General features: G+C 62.2%; 4 protein-coding genes across 4 annotated transcripts; 3 read left to right on the top strand and 1 right to left on the bottom strand.

Moving 5' to 3' along the window:
* Positions 1-67: 67 nt before the first annotated feature.
* Positions 68-3,587, top strand: RHTO_04712 (DNA excision repair protein ERCC-3; the record flags this gene model as incomplete). Its single annotated transcript, XM_016418376.1, has 8 exons — positions 68-101; positions 356-1,778; positions 1,835-2,039; positions 2,100-2,612; positions 2,671-2,957; positions 3,019-3,066; positions 3,123-3,395; positions 3,440-3,587. The coding sequence occupies 8 exons, from the start codon at positions 68-70 to the stop codon at positions 3,585-3,587; spliced, it is 2,931 nt and encodes a 976-aa protein (XP_016275652.1).
* Positions 3,588-4,031: 444 nt separating this feature from the next.
* Positions 4,032-6,391, top strand: RHTO_04713 (uncharacterized protein; the record flags this gene model as incomplete). Its single annotated transcript, XM_016418377.1, has 2 exons — positions 4,032-4,905; positions 4,977-6,391. The coding sequence occupies 2 exons, from the start codon at positions 4,032-4,034 to the stop codon at positions 6,389-6,391; spliced, it is 2,289 nt and encodes a 762-aa protein (XP_016275653.1).
* Positions 6,392-6,722: 331 nt separating this feature from the next.
* Positions 6,723-10,668, top strand: RHTO_04714 (uncharacterized protein; the record flags this gene model as incomplete). Its single annotated transcript, XM_016418378.1, has 14 exons — positions 6,723-6,774; positions 6,892-7,293; positions 7,346-7,476; positions 7,539-8,240; positions 8,292-8,665; positions 8,722-9,016; positions 9,070-9,115; positions 9,179-9,440; positions 9,496-9,608; positions 9,675-9,679; positions 9,741-9,982; positions 10,040-10,186; positions 10,247-10,510; positions 10,569-10,668. 14 exons carry the CDS (start codon positions 6,723-6,725, stop codon positions 10,666-10,668), a joined length of 3,135 nt encoding a protein of 1,044 aa, XP_016275654.1.
* A 57-nt stretch (positions 10,669-10,725) lies between these two features.
* Positions 10,726-13,734, bottom strand: RHTO_04715 (pseudouridine synthase; the record flags this gene model as incomplete). Its single annotated transcript, XM_016418379.1, has 10 exons — positions 10,726-10,853; positions 10,912-11,128; positions 11,189-11,665; positions 11,723-11,778; positions 11,835-12,124; positions 12,196-12,604; positions 12,686-12,875; positions 12,931-13,077; positions 13,146-13,395; positions 13,469-13,734. The coding sequence occupies 10 exons, from the start codon at positions 13,732-13,734 to the stop codon at positions 10,726-10,728; spliced, it is 2,430 nt and encodes an 809-aa protein (XP_016275655.1).
* Positions 13,735-13,809: the final 75 nt, after the last annotated feature.

The raw sequence follows: 13,809 nt of genomic DNA on the forward strand, positions 1-13,809 counted from the left end.
GCGCTCTGCTGCTCGGGAGGACTCGCTGAGTTGCTCTCCTGTCTCTACGCTCCTCGACAAGCCCGCCATGAACTCGAAGCGCGCCCAGGACGCGGGCTACAGTCAGTCGGGCTTCCTCATCGCTTCTTAGGGTCCGAGGGGTTCTCCAGCGGGCGCAACGGCGAGTGGGAGGGTGGAGCGCGTCTCGTCAGGGATGAGCTGTATCTTTGATGCACCTGGCACGGTTCCAGCCTCGCCAAGCTGGAGGGCGACGAGGTCGGCGCCACCTCTCTCGCTGACTTCACCCAGGCGGAGGGGACAATCTGCTTGAAGCGCCTCTTGCGGACTCAGCTGACGCTCTCGATCGGCCACACAGGCGACTCTGACTCTACCGCCTCCGGTCCCGCGCCCAAGCGAGCTCGACGAGCAGCAGCAGCCGCCGCCGCCGCCTCGACCTCTGCGACCGTCGAACTCGGTTCCTCCGACTCTGAAGAGTCTGACGAGGGCAAGAACCCCGACAGGAGCTACAAGGTCACGCGGCAGGAGAAGGCGGCCGAGTACGAGAGCGACTACGATATCGACGATGCGGACGTGGACGAGGTCGAGGACGAGGGGCAGGAAGAGGAGGACGACTTCGTGCCAGAGCGGAGAGGTGCTGGCTCGGCTGCAAAGGGAAAGGGCAAGGCGAAGGCCAAGCCAAAGCCGGCTGGGAAGGGGAAAGGGAAAGGGAAGGCACGAGCGGGAGGAACGCCCGTACCAGCGCCTGGCGATGCGTCGAGCGGAGGTACCAAGATCAAGTTCAAGTTTGGTGGTGGCGGAGCAGCGGAGAGCGCGAGCACGTCGGCGACGATGCCGACGCTCAAGACGCCCGGTGTTGCAGCGTCCGACGCGGCCGGTGCGCTCGTCAGTAGCAACTTCCGCCAGGACCGCGACTACGGCTACCTCCCCCTCCGCCCCGATCAAGCCTCTCGTCCGTTCTACATTGTCCCTTCCACCGGCCACATCATCCTCGAGAACTTCCACCCTCTCGCCAAGTACGCGACCGACTTCCTCGTCGCCATCGCCGAACCCGTATCCCGACCCAAGTACATCCACGAATATAAGCTCACGCCGCACTCGCTCTACGCAGCCGTCTCGGTCGGTCTCGAGACAGAGAATATCATCGAGGTGTTGAACCGCATGTCGAAGGTGCCCGTCCCGGACGAGCTGTGCGAGTTCATCCGCGAGTGCACCCATTCGTACGGCAAGGTCAAGATGGTCCTCAAGAAGAACCGTCACTACGTCGAGTCGTCCGACCCGGAGACGTTGCGAATCCTCTTGCGAGACGAGGTTATCGCAAAGGCGCGAGTGCCGCCCGAGGAGCAGCAGCAGGCGGACAAGGACGGCGCGGCGCCGACTGCGACGTTTGGACTCGAGACGGCCAAGGCACCGACCAAGGCCGGACTCGTCATTCCCGGCACGTCGAAAGCCGGTCCGCAAAACGGTCAGGCGGGCGCGAACGGCGAAGCTGGCAAGGACAAGCCTCAGCGAACGCAGGAGGAGGAGGACCTCTTCACCGCTGTCGTTGGACTCGAGAAGGAAGACGACATGGACGACGACGACGAGGTGCATTCATTTGAGGTGCGCGAGTCGGAGATCGAGGCGGTCAAGCGTCGATGCCTCGACCTCGACTACCGCATGATGGAAGAGTACGATTTCCGGCACGACGAGATCAACCCGACACTCGAAATTGACTTGAAGCCATCTGCGGCGTTGCGGCCATATCAGGAGAAGAGTCTGGGCAAGATGTTCGGTAACGGGTGCGTCCGGGTTCTTTCGCTCGTCTCTGCGCATGCTGACTGAGTCGTCGCTATAGTCGCGCTCGCTCGGGCATCATCGTCTTGCCGTGCGGCGCCGGCAAGACCCTTGTCGGAATCACGGCTGCGACGACGATTCGCAAGTCGTGCATCGTCCTCTGCACCTCGTCCGTCTCGGTCATGCAGTGGCGGCAGCAGTTCCTGCAGTGGTCGACGATCAAGGAGTCGGCCATCTCAGTCTTCACGGCGGATCAGAAGGAGAAGGTGCGTCGCTGCAACTCTCCTTCCCTTCGATGTTAGCGCTGACCTTTCTGTCTCGCTCAGTTCACGGGCGAAGCGGGAATCGTCGTCTCGACCTACTCAATGGTCGCAAACCGGCAGAAGCGCTCGCACGACTCGCAGAAGATGATGGACTTCCTCACCTCGCGCGAGTGGGGTTTCATCCTGCTCGACGAGGTTCACGTCGTCCCCGCCGCCATGTTCCGTCGCGTCGTCACGAAGATCAAGGCGCACACCAAGCTCGGCTTGACGGCGACGCTCGTCCGCGAAGACGACAAGATCGACGACCTGAACTTCCTCATCGGCCCGAAGCTGTACGAGGCGAACTGGATGGACCTCGCCGAGAACGGTCACATCGCCAAGGTCCAGTGCGCCGAGGTGTGGTGCGACATGACGCCCGAGTTCTACCGCGAGTACCTGCGCGAGTCGTCGCGCAAGAAGATGCTCCTCTACTGCATGAACCCGCGGAAGTTCCAGGCGTGCCAGTTCCTCATCCAGTACCACGAGAACCGCGGCGACAAGATCATCGTCTTCTCGGACAACGTCTACGCGCTCGAGGTGCGTACTGATTCGCCTTCTTCGAGATCGTCTTGCCGCTCACCCAGTCTTGCCTCAGGCCTACGCCAAGAAGCTCGGCAAGCTCTACATCCACGGCGGGACCCCTCAAGTCGAGCGCATGCGCATCCTGCAGAACTTCCAGCACAACCCAATCGTCAACACCATCTTCCTCTCGAAAGTCGGCGACACCTCGATCGACCTGCCCGAGGCGACGTGCTTAATCCAGATCTCAAGTCACTTTGGCTCACGCAGGCAGGAGGCGCAGCGGCTTGGCCGGATCTTGCGTGCGAAGAGGAGGAACGACGAGGGATTCAACGCCTTCTTCTACTCGCTCGTCTCGAAGGAGTGCGTCCTTCTCTTCCGTCTCGCGACTTTGCAGTGTGCCAATCTACAGAGCTCTTCACAGCACACAGGAGATGTACTACTCGTCGAAGCGCCAGGGCTTCCTCGTCGAGTAGGTCAAGCCGCTCCTTCTCCCGCTGCCTCTCGCTGACGCTTTCTCCATAAAAGCCAAGGATACGCCTTCCGCGTCATTACCTCTCTCGACGGCCTCGATCAGCTCGACAACCTCGTCTACCCGACCAAGGCGGAGCAGATTGAGCTTCTCCAGTCCGTTCTCCTCGCGAGCGAGACGGATGCCGACGTCGGCGGTGACGAGGTCTCGAAGGCGCCGAGCGGAGCGGCGAGTGGCTACAACAGCCCTGCGCCTGGACGGCGGGATGGTGCACCGCAGGCGACGAGGATCGCCGGCAGTCTGCAGGCTCTCAGCGGGCGCGTCCTCCGGTTCTCCTTCCTCGTGCTTCAGCTGATAGTTCTTTCGCACATAGTGGTCAGAGCATGGCTTACAGCGAGCGACAAAAGTCGGCAAACAAGCAGCTGTCGAAGGAGGCCAAGTCGAACCGGCACAACCTCTTCAAGAAGCGCGACGAGGCAGCCAAGAAGCGCGCAAAGGACCGCGCGTCCGGCCACCTCTAATCCGCTTCGTCTCTGTTCGTCCTTGTCGTGCCCGTGTAGCATCTTTCCCTTCGTTGTTGTCGTTTCTCGTCCTTTCCGATTTCCTGCATCACAAACTGTTGTCCTTGCTTCCGCAGGCACTTGTACGCTTTCTCGTCTCTATCTGGCTTTACAGCGCTGCTCTGCGCCACGAAAGAGCTGAAGGAAGCGGTTCCGCTCGTTGCTCCTTGACGAGGCCAAGTCGAGGACAAGGGGTGCTTCTTTCGTCCACATCTGCTCCCTGCTCGACGCACAACTTTGCGACACTAGCTATTCTCTGACAGCGTACTCAGAGCTATTTGACAAGCGCACAAACGCTCCCGCCTCGCCCTCGACCCGTCTTCTCTCGGCAATCCCCCTCGACCGGTCGCTACATCCGCCACGACCGCTTGCAGCGCGACGAGCGGGGTTCAGGGCAGCGCATCGATGGACTACGAGTGCCAATGCGGGTGCGAGCGGCACGATTGGGACGAGCCGGAGCAGGTCTCGCCGCCAGCGAAACGAGCGATCAGGCCACTCCCTCACAAACGACTTCGAGCCGCAGTCCAGCACGGAGCGCACGCCGACGGAGACGCAGTGGCGATCAATGGTGACTATTCGGCTGGATCCGGCAGCGAGAGCGAGGGTGAGGGCGCACGGGCGCCGATGCCGCTGAAGGAGGCAGCGGCGTGCGACGCGGGGAGCGTGGAAGGAGATGGCTACGACGACGGAGAGGTCATCATTGCACCGTACGACCGCTGGCCTCGCCAGGACGAGCCGTTGGTAGTACCGCGTGACCCGAATCGCTCAGGCAGGGACGACGCAAGCGAGTACGAGTCGTCGCCTGGATCGCCTGCCTCGACGACATCGTCCGCATTGTCGGTGCAGCTCCCGGTGTACGCACAGACGGGCGTCCTCTTCGGCGACGAGGGCAAGCGCATCGTCGACTCGCTTGCGACCGCATCCTCCTTCTCTTCGGCCGGCCTCTTCGGTGGTCTCGGATTGGCGACGCTGCATCCCGCCCTCGCACCAGCGGTGGCGGAGCGTCACTACGAGGAAGACGAGGACGGCGACGAGGACACGTACGGCATCGTCGACCGCTCGCGCCCCCCGGTCGAACCGTCTCCAGTCAGTCAGGCCGGCGCAGCAGCTCTCGTGACGGGCGGCAGCAACAAGAAGAAGCGGAAGATTCCTGGAATGCTTGCGGCGCAGAACAACGACGTGGACGATGCTTCGGACGGCTACGCGCCCCCGGTCGAGTCGACGCAAGAAGTCTCAATCCCGGTTCCAGGCACGCCCGCGCCCTTCAGATCATCAAGAGGTGACTGTCGTCCTGTAGCACGCCCTTCTAGGCGCGAGCATGAGCACGGCGCTGACTTTGTCGAGCTCCAGGTCCTCTCGCTCCGGCCAACCCTCCTACGACTGTCGAGGCGGCGCTCGCCAAGCTACGCATTCGCCCTCCACACATTTCCCTCTCCGACTCTGTCTCCTCCAGCCGTCGCCATCGCCGCAAACGCATGCGCACCTCCGCGGCCAAGCAGCCACCTCTGCCTCTTCCTGCCGCTCCTTCGTTCGTCCCGCCGGCGATGCCTCGTGAAGGGCCGCGCCCCATGCCCGGCATGAAGGGCAGCAAGGCTATCAAGCTCGCGATGAAGGCCGAGAAGGAGCGCGAGAAGGAGAAGGAGCGGATCCGCCAGCTTTTTGCGCATGTCAGGGTGCCGGACTTGCTGGATCCCGAGGGCAAGGCTAATCCGCCGCCGAGCGTTGTTACACGCGCCATCAAAGCGGATCTCGACCGGCGCAAGAAGGAGGGCAAGCCAGGCAAGGTAGACACCGATGCTTATCCTACTCCACCGGGCTCGTCCGACGAGGGCGAGGATGTCGACGCGTCCGCTCCGCCGATCCCCTCAACTCCGCCACAACTCGACCTCTTCACTTTCGTCGAGTACCCTCCCGAGGTCATCGAGTCGCGCTGGACCGCTCTCAACGACCAGAAGGAGCGATTGCGGGCGGCGAAGGAGCGGGCAGCCAAGGCTCGCGATGAGGAGGAAAGGCGGCGCAAGGAGAAGGAGGAGAAGGAGCGCGCTGATGCAGCTGCTGCGGCTGCCAATCCTGCACCGAAATCGGCGCCTGCTCCTCCGCCCGCCGTACCGCCGACACCGCATGCCACGCCGAAGCGCAACACGACCGTGCCTGCTCGTCCGGCTCAGCCTCCCGTTCCCGCCTCTGCAGCAGCTCCTCCCGCCGAGCAGCCTGCCGCGCCAGCTCCCCCGCCAGCCGTGCCTCTCCCGCCTGCGCCGCCAGCGCCACCCGTCCGCACCGCGACGAAGAAGAAGGGCAAGAAGAAACGCTCGGCGCACGCCAACGCCCTGAACGTCCACCACCGCGACAACTACGTCCCCTCGCGCCTGCCTTCGACGCCGCAGCAGACGCACGACGGCTCGACGTCGGCGCATATGCTCTCATGGCCGGCTTCGGACGAAGCATTGGCGTCCGCGGGCCCGTACGCCGGCACATGCGGCGGCGGCCACTTCTGCGGACCCGACGAGTGGCTCTGCCTTTTCTGCGAGTACGAGCTGTTCTATGGCGAGGAGCCGTTGCTCCTCAAGGCGGTCAGGAAGAGGAAGGGCGTCCTCAAGGTGCGGAAGCAGGCGCGCGAACGGGCTTCCAAGGCCGCGCAGGGTGCGCCTCCCGCCACGACAACTTCGACACCAGCCCCAGCAGCAACAGCGAACGACGCCTCGCCTGCTCCCGCTGCCGTGCCGCCCGATCCAGCCTCTCCTCCTGTCAATCCCGCCGCCCTCTAGCGAATTCTCTCGCCTCTTCTCTCTTTCCCGATTATCCTTTTCTTGTTCCTCTGGACACGCATCGCATCTTGCAACTCTTGTTCTCGACATCGGCTCTGCATAGCGTCGTCCCCTGTTCGGGAGCGGTCCTGCCAGGCGGAGCTTCCGAGGGTTCGACCGCTGCGCCTTCCCTCGCTTGCCTTGCAACATCGCTGGACTTGCTTGAGCGTACCATCAGGCCTCGATAAGCTCGGCGTGAGCGCTGTGAGCAACTCGCAGCGCGCCAGCGAGCGTTGTCGTCGACCTTCCCGCCTCGCCCAACTTCATCAGTTCCCGGGTTCGACACATCAGCATGGGCTTGCTGCCGCGCATCTCGACCAGGCAGGGCATTGCTGCCTTCAAAGGTGCGTCACACGCTCGGTCGGAACTCCTGCGAGGGGCGGGCGGTCGCCTGTGCAAGACGCTCTTCTCGACGATCGTTTCGCCGTCCTGCAGAGCTGATTGTCGCTTTATATGATCAGGAGCGATCGCGTACACGCTCGCATTTATCCTCATCTTCTTGCACCCTTTCTCTCGACTCAATCCCTACCCCGTCACGCTTTCAGGCGCCGTTCTTATCACTATCGCCGGCCAGCCTGGTCTCAGTGTCGGCGCATGTTGGGATCAGGCGTTCTTTGCAGCGCTAGGAGTGGGATTGGGCGGAGCCGCCTTCGCCATCCTCGCCAAACTGGGTCACTCGCAAGTCGCGCAGGGATTCGTCTTCGCCGTGTTCGTCTACCTCGCCGCGCTCGTCAAGGCTCAATCGATCCGCTACTTCGGCGCCTCCCTTCTTTTCATAATCCTCGCCTTCAGCGGCATTTATGCCAGCATCCTTTCTCGCGGAAATTTCGTCCCGGCTTACCTAGAGGCTTACCTCGAATCCTGTGAGTCTCCCGCTCACCTCCACTCGATGGGATGCTCACGACTGTCCCGCAGATTGCTGGGGATTTGCTATCGTCCTCGTCGTCAACCTGGTCGTCCTTCCGCACTCGTCGGAGAAGGAGTTGCGCGAAATTCTCGTCATCTCGCTCGAGCACATCTCGACTTTCTCGCATTTGCTGGCGAAGGTGCTTTGCATTCGTACGATACAGCTATGCCGAGGACGAACAACTGATGCTTTGCCTTGCAGACGTACAGCCTCGACATCACCGATGACGAGCGAGCCGTCCGCGATGACCTCTCGCAGTCGATTAGGGCCGACATGGGCGTTCTCAACCAGAAGCTCGCCCACACCAGCCTCGAAATCAACTACTCGCGGTGGTCGATGACCGACTACCACCTCATGGTCGGCAAGCTCCGTCAGATGCAGCTCGGCCTGATCGCAGGATACAGCTCGCTCGTCTCGATGGAGCGCTTCCATCCGCGTGCGCTCGAGCTCGTCAAAGAAGAGCTGACGTCGAGCGGCGCCGACAAGTGGTTCAGCAAGCTTCGTCGCGGCGCCGACCTGAGCTTCTCCGACATTGTCGCTGAACTCGCTGTCGGCAAGGTGACCTATCACTCTCCCGCGCCAGGTGAGCGGTCGTGGGACGAGTTCCGCGACATCGACTACGACGCTGGCGACGTCGAAGCGGGACGCTCGGAGAGTGGACGACAACGGGCGTTCTCGGTTGCGCGGCGAGACGAGATGCAGGAACGGATGGCGGCAATGCGGGAAAGACTGAGAAGCGAGGTTGCGGGCTCGACACCGGCGATGAGTAGGAGGCCCAGCATGAGCGGTCTGGCGGACTCGATTGTCGACCCAGGCTTCGCTGCTCAGGCTGCTGCAGCCTTGACTGCCGCGGGCGAGGGGCAAAAGCGCAAGCTGGACAAGGCTGCAACCTTGCGCAAATGCGTACGTCGTCGCATTGTGCTGGGGTCCCCAAGCTGACCTTCCTACACACAGTGGGCATCGTTTAAAGCGTCTCAGCTTTCCAGCATCCAGAAGATCCTCGAGGACGGAGCGCCTGAGGACGACGAGTTGCACCTCCATCGTCCCGGTCCTTCAGTCTTCGAGCAATACACCGACGCGCCTTCACGCCATCGCAGTCGTCAAGCTGCATCGTCGACGGCTGTTGGAAGCGATACGCCTGCACTCAGTAAGCGCACCACGACGAAGGGAACCGACGCTGCTTCGGGCGCGTCGAGCGACGACGAGAAGGACGCTTCTCCCGCTATGCCTGCTGCCGTTACGTCCGACCAGATCTGCGGATCAGCCGTCATGCGGACTTTCGCGTTCCTCGCCGGCATGGGTAGCGTCATTGACGAGCTCGCCTCTCTGTAAGTTCCGCAAAACGCTTCAATACGATGTTGTTGTTGACACTCTGCATTTCCAGCTACGACCACATCGTCCCCAAGCCCGACTCGCCGCCTCGACGGAAGAAGCTCCGGGCTCACATCTTTGAACGTCGGCGCACGAAAGCTTCGCGAGCAGACAAAATTCCCAAGATGTCCTTGCGCGAGGCGCTCGCCCGTCTTAGCGGCCGCGATTTTGTCCCAATCAAGAAGAACTTCTGGACGCGCGTTGCCGAGCTCGAACGTATGCTCAGGTCGCCCGACTCCATCTACGCCTTCAAGACTGCCGCAGCCGTTGCCGTCTTTGCCGTCTTCCTCCTCGCTCCTTCGCTACATGTGCGTCCCCGCCTTCACTCCAGCGACAGGAGGCTGACGGAAAACTTCCACAGACGTTCTTCATCAACTATGGCTTGACCGGAGGAATCATCACGATTGGTCCGTCAAGCTGCTCACGTCGTCTCGCCTTTGAAGCTCGCTCACCCGTCTGACCCTTCGCAGTCGTCGCCGTCTCGCCTACGCTCGGCCAATCCCTCGTCACCTTCTTCCTCCAGATCCTCGGTACGGGCATGGGCAGTCTGATCGGCCTTCTTATGCTGCGAATCTTCCTCGACGTCGGCGGTTACAAGTTCAACCCGTACGGTCTCGCCGCACTGTGCTTCATCTTCGGGTTGCCTCTTAGCGCTATCATTTACGTCAAGCCCATGTTCTTTGCTGGCGCTTTACTCGCCATGAATAGCGCCGGCACGCTCATCGTCACCGAGTGCGTCGGCTCTCTGGCTCTCTAAGACAGCTCGCTGACCTTTCTGGCCGTGCAGGTGGACGTACAACGAGGTGCCTGGGCAGATTCGGCCTGGCTTCGACTCGCCGGCGTACAGGGCTTCTAAGCAGCTTGTCGCAATGTGCATTGCGCTTGCGATTGCTGCTATCTGTGCGTCTCAATGCTCGCTCAGGACTGCGAGGATGAGCGCTGACTGACGATGATCGCCTCCCATAGTCCAAGTACGCTTTTGCGACGTTCCTGCGGCTCACCGCAAGTCCGTTGACACTCGGCCTCGCGCAGATCTTCATTCTCCGCCAGCCTGCCCGGCAAAACCTGCGACAGAAGCTTGCCCACGTCTCCTGGTCTCTCAACGCCCACTCGGCTCTCTTCTCATACCTGACGGAGGCGGTCATGCCCATGCAAGCGGACTCGACAGACTCGCCTCCGCCCGATTGGGATGCCGTCCAGGTTGTTCGGAACGAGCTCGTCCAGCGCGAGATCGACACGCAAGGCCAGCTGCTTGCGCTTATGCCGCTCATGAAGTGAGTGCGCCAACTCTCGCTGGCGGTCCCTCGATGCTCACGCGCACATGCCGACAGGTTCGCCTCGGTCGAACCGACGTTTGGCGCTCCATTCCGTGCTCCCGAGATCAGCCGCCTCATTCGCAGTCACCAACTCGTCCTGGACCGGCTGCGCGAGGCGCGTTCGGCGATAGGTGCGGATGGCTTCTCTCCCGAGATCCGAAGGTCCGTTCATCCTCCTCGACGCAGCAAAAGCGTCGCGCTGACCGTAAGGAACGCCCGCAGAAACTTCTCCGACGTCCTCGTCCCGTACCGGCGACAGGGCAAGCGCATCTCGAGGGCTCTCTTCTACTTCGTCGCGACGAGCCTGTCAACCAAGGCGCCTCTCCCGCCTGATCTGCCCCGCATGACGCTCACATCGTCAAACATCCAACACGACGCCCTGGTCCTGTCAAGGCGGCTCACCAAGACGGAAGTTGGCCAGCAGATCCTGCGCTCGGAGGTCTTCCTGCGATACTGGCATTTCATGACCTCGTACAGTTCCATCGCGTGCGCCCCTCCCTCTCTCCCCTGTTCGCTCGGCGCCTGACGTCTCTCGTACTCGCAGCTACATCCTCGAGGGCATGGAAGCGGACCTCGTATCCCTCTTCGGCTCTCAGGAGGAGTCTCCCTTTGTCGCAGACGCGCTCCCTCGAACGACGTTCTAGCTCGTCTTGTACCGATTCATCTATCATGTCTCTGTAGTATCTATTCCGCACCAAGCACTACTGCGCGCCATCGAGCCTCTTCTCCGCGTCGTTCTGCAAGCGCGCCTCCATCTCCTGCGTAAGCGACTTCTGGTTCGCTGCGCTCGTCCGCGACTTGAGGACTTCTCGCAGCGCCATGGTCGCGTCTGTTCGCAAGCCGTCAACATCGCGATTGGAGCAAAACGCCAGAGCTATCGCACGCACAGGTAGACGACCCGAGCGTTAGCTCGATCTGCAGCGCCAAGCTCTCTCCTTCCTTGAGCGGCCCGTCGCCCTCCTTGTACTCCCTCGCTTTCGGCGCAGGCTTGCCGAGGATGCGGTCCTCGTCGCTCTGTGCGAGGTCTTCGTTCGGCGAGGTCGAGATGAGCAGGCGGTACGAAACGTCTTGCGGGAGGTGGACGATCTTGCGGTAGGTTCCGCCCTGTTCACAAAGTCAGTCAGCACGCCGTACGGACTTCTACGAGAGAGGAGCGAGACGCACGAGCGAGTACTCCTTCTGCTTGCGCCACATGTCATCCGGGTCGATCCCGTCCTCGCGAATCACACGCTTGTAGACCTCGCCGAGCTCGCCAGCGGGGTAGACGACCGCGAATCCGGGCATGGGGAGGACGACGTCGTAGATGCTATACTTGCCCGAGGCGATATCGGTGGCGGTGAGGGCGCGGACCTTGCGGACTTTCGAGGTGGCGATCCAATGGGCGAGTTGAGGATTCGCAGGCGTCGAGGCGGGTCCGGTCTCCTCCGCCGCAGCCGGTTCGTCTGCCGCCGTGTCCTCCGCCACGACCGCCTCCTCGTCCTCCGCAACGACAACATCGTCGTCTCCTCCTTCATCGGCGTAGACTAGGTCGCCCTCAACCGGCTTCTTGGCGCCGAACAGCTTGACCCGCTCGCTCAAGACGCGGTTCCAGATGTACGACTGCCACGCGTGGACGTACATCATCCGCAGATTCTTCGGGATCTGCAAACGGTGAAAGGTCAGTTTTGAGCGAGAAGGGCGGGAGAGGCGCGGACGGACCGAGGAGATGGCGCCGAGGTGGTTCGACGTGCCGTGGCGGTTGTAGAACTCGAGGACTGCAAATACTCCGTCAGCCTCGTCCGTTGTTCCTTCTCCGCAAGCGAGTACTCACCTGCCCTCTCGGCGACCGCCCTCCTCGGCATCGCCCTCGCTGCCTCCGCGACCTTTCCCTCCTTGAACAGCCGCCTCGCAAGCACCGTATCCTGCCTCTCTCCCTCGCGCTCCATGAGGACCATCTCCGCCGCGAGCGCCCACTCGCCTCGCAAGAGCGCGAGGCCGACTGCGTGTGTTGGGATAGGCGCGGTGCCGAAGCGTTGCATGCCGTAGTAGTTGATGAAACCGTGAGAGCGGATCGAGTCGACGGATGAGTGGATCGTCGCGATGGAGGGGGTCTTGACGTCCCTGCGAGACAAGACGAGTTAGCTCGACCTTCGCAATCAGGCGCAAAGCCAGCGAGAAGGGATCAAACGCACCTCAGCGTGACAACGAACTTGTTGCCCTTGAGCTTGCCGAGCTCGAGCGCCTCATCCGCGTACTCGACATCCCCAATCCTGATTGCATAATCGACGAATCCCCTCCCTCCTCCCTGCCTCCCTCCCCTCCCGCCCCTCCCCCCTCGTCCACCCCTTCCCCCTCCGCCCATCCCACCATTCTTCACCGCCCTCCAAACATCCTCCACCGTCACTGTCCTCCCGCGCTTCAGACTGACCCGCTGGACGGTGATGGCGCGCTTGTCCTTCGTACCGGCGACACCGAGGTCGCGCGAAGAAGAGAGGTTAAAGTACCGCATGAGGGTGGTCATGGCGTCGTGCGATTCCTTGTTGGTCTTCAGGAGGGTAAAGTGGATGAAGGGAGGGAGGGCGGAGAAGTCGGGTCGTTCGCCTGCGAGCGCACGGCCGTCAGCGACTCAGTCTCGACGTCTGCTTCCAGACCCTATCAGTGCGTCAAGGGAAGGGCGCGCACCTCGCTGACCACCCTCACGGTCCCTTGCCCCTCCCCTTCCTCCCCTCCCCTGCGCACCCCCAGTCGCCCAAGAGACCTCGATCGACGGCTCGCCACCCTCGTTCTCCTTGTGCGCCGAAACGAGCTTTGAGCAGAACGCTTCGCGGATGGATTGGTGGAATCTGCCGCGGAGGGATTTGTCCGGGATGGGCTGCAACGAAAGACTGATGAGTGAGTGAGCTAGAGAGGACAAGGAAGGAACGCACGTCGGTCACGAATGTACGCTTCGAGTCTTTCTTGCCTGAGGGAGGACCGGCTTCGATGAAGCTCTTCAGTTCTGCGAGTTTCGCGGGCGAGGAGGTGAAGAGCGGCGAGAGCCGCGTCTCGGTGTCGGCGGTCCAGAGAGGCGTCGTCTGCGGGTACCACGACGTCAAGTCAGCCAGAAAAGACAGCGCGGGACGAGGTAGTAAGCGAAACGCACCTCGTCCTTCGCGGCGGATCCGCTCTTTTTCCCGTCGACGTCGTCTCCGACCGATTCGACGCTCATTCCCGACACGGTGGATCCTGCAGCGGCACTCTGCGAGCCCGAAGCGGCCGCCTTTGCGCTGATCTGACCCTTGTCCTCCTCGTCCCGCTTTCCCTTTCCCTTCTTGCCCATCGGCCCGTCAATGTCCTTGAGCCGCACGACCTCTCCATCGAGTCCGACCTCGTAGACGAGAAAGTCGGTGAACCTGCGGGGCGTACAACCGCGTCCGAATGAGCTTGCTTTCCCTCGCCTTTGCCAGCTCGAGGATGGGTGCGCACCTGTGTTTGATGATGCCCGAGAACGAGTCTACCTCTGGGCTGACATACTGCGTGATCCCGACCTCGTCCTCTGTCGCTGCGCGCTTCCCGAGCGAGTCTGCCAACACTCTGAACAGCCCGCTCGCGCTCGAGGCGAACGCGTGCTCGACGAGCGAGGGCGAGTCGGCGGTGGTGTCGAGGCGAGGGCGCTTGGCTGCGGGCTGGTCTCCCTCGGACGACATCTTTGCCTCACTCGGCTCGTTCATCTCGTCGTTGGACTTTCTCATCTCGCCCAGCCCACGCTCACTCGAGGGGAGGCGGCGGAGCGAGACGACGGGTGGGCGGAGGTGGGGACGACTCCG

This window comes from Rhodotorula toruloides (assembly GCF_000320785.1).
Source record: "Rhodotorula toruloides NP11 unplaced genomic scaffold Scaffold3, whole genome shotgun sequence".
Lineage (NCBI taxonomy): Eukaryota > Fungi > Basidiomycota > Microbotryomycetes > Sporidiobolales > Sporidiobolaceae > Rhodotorula > Rhodotorula toruloides.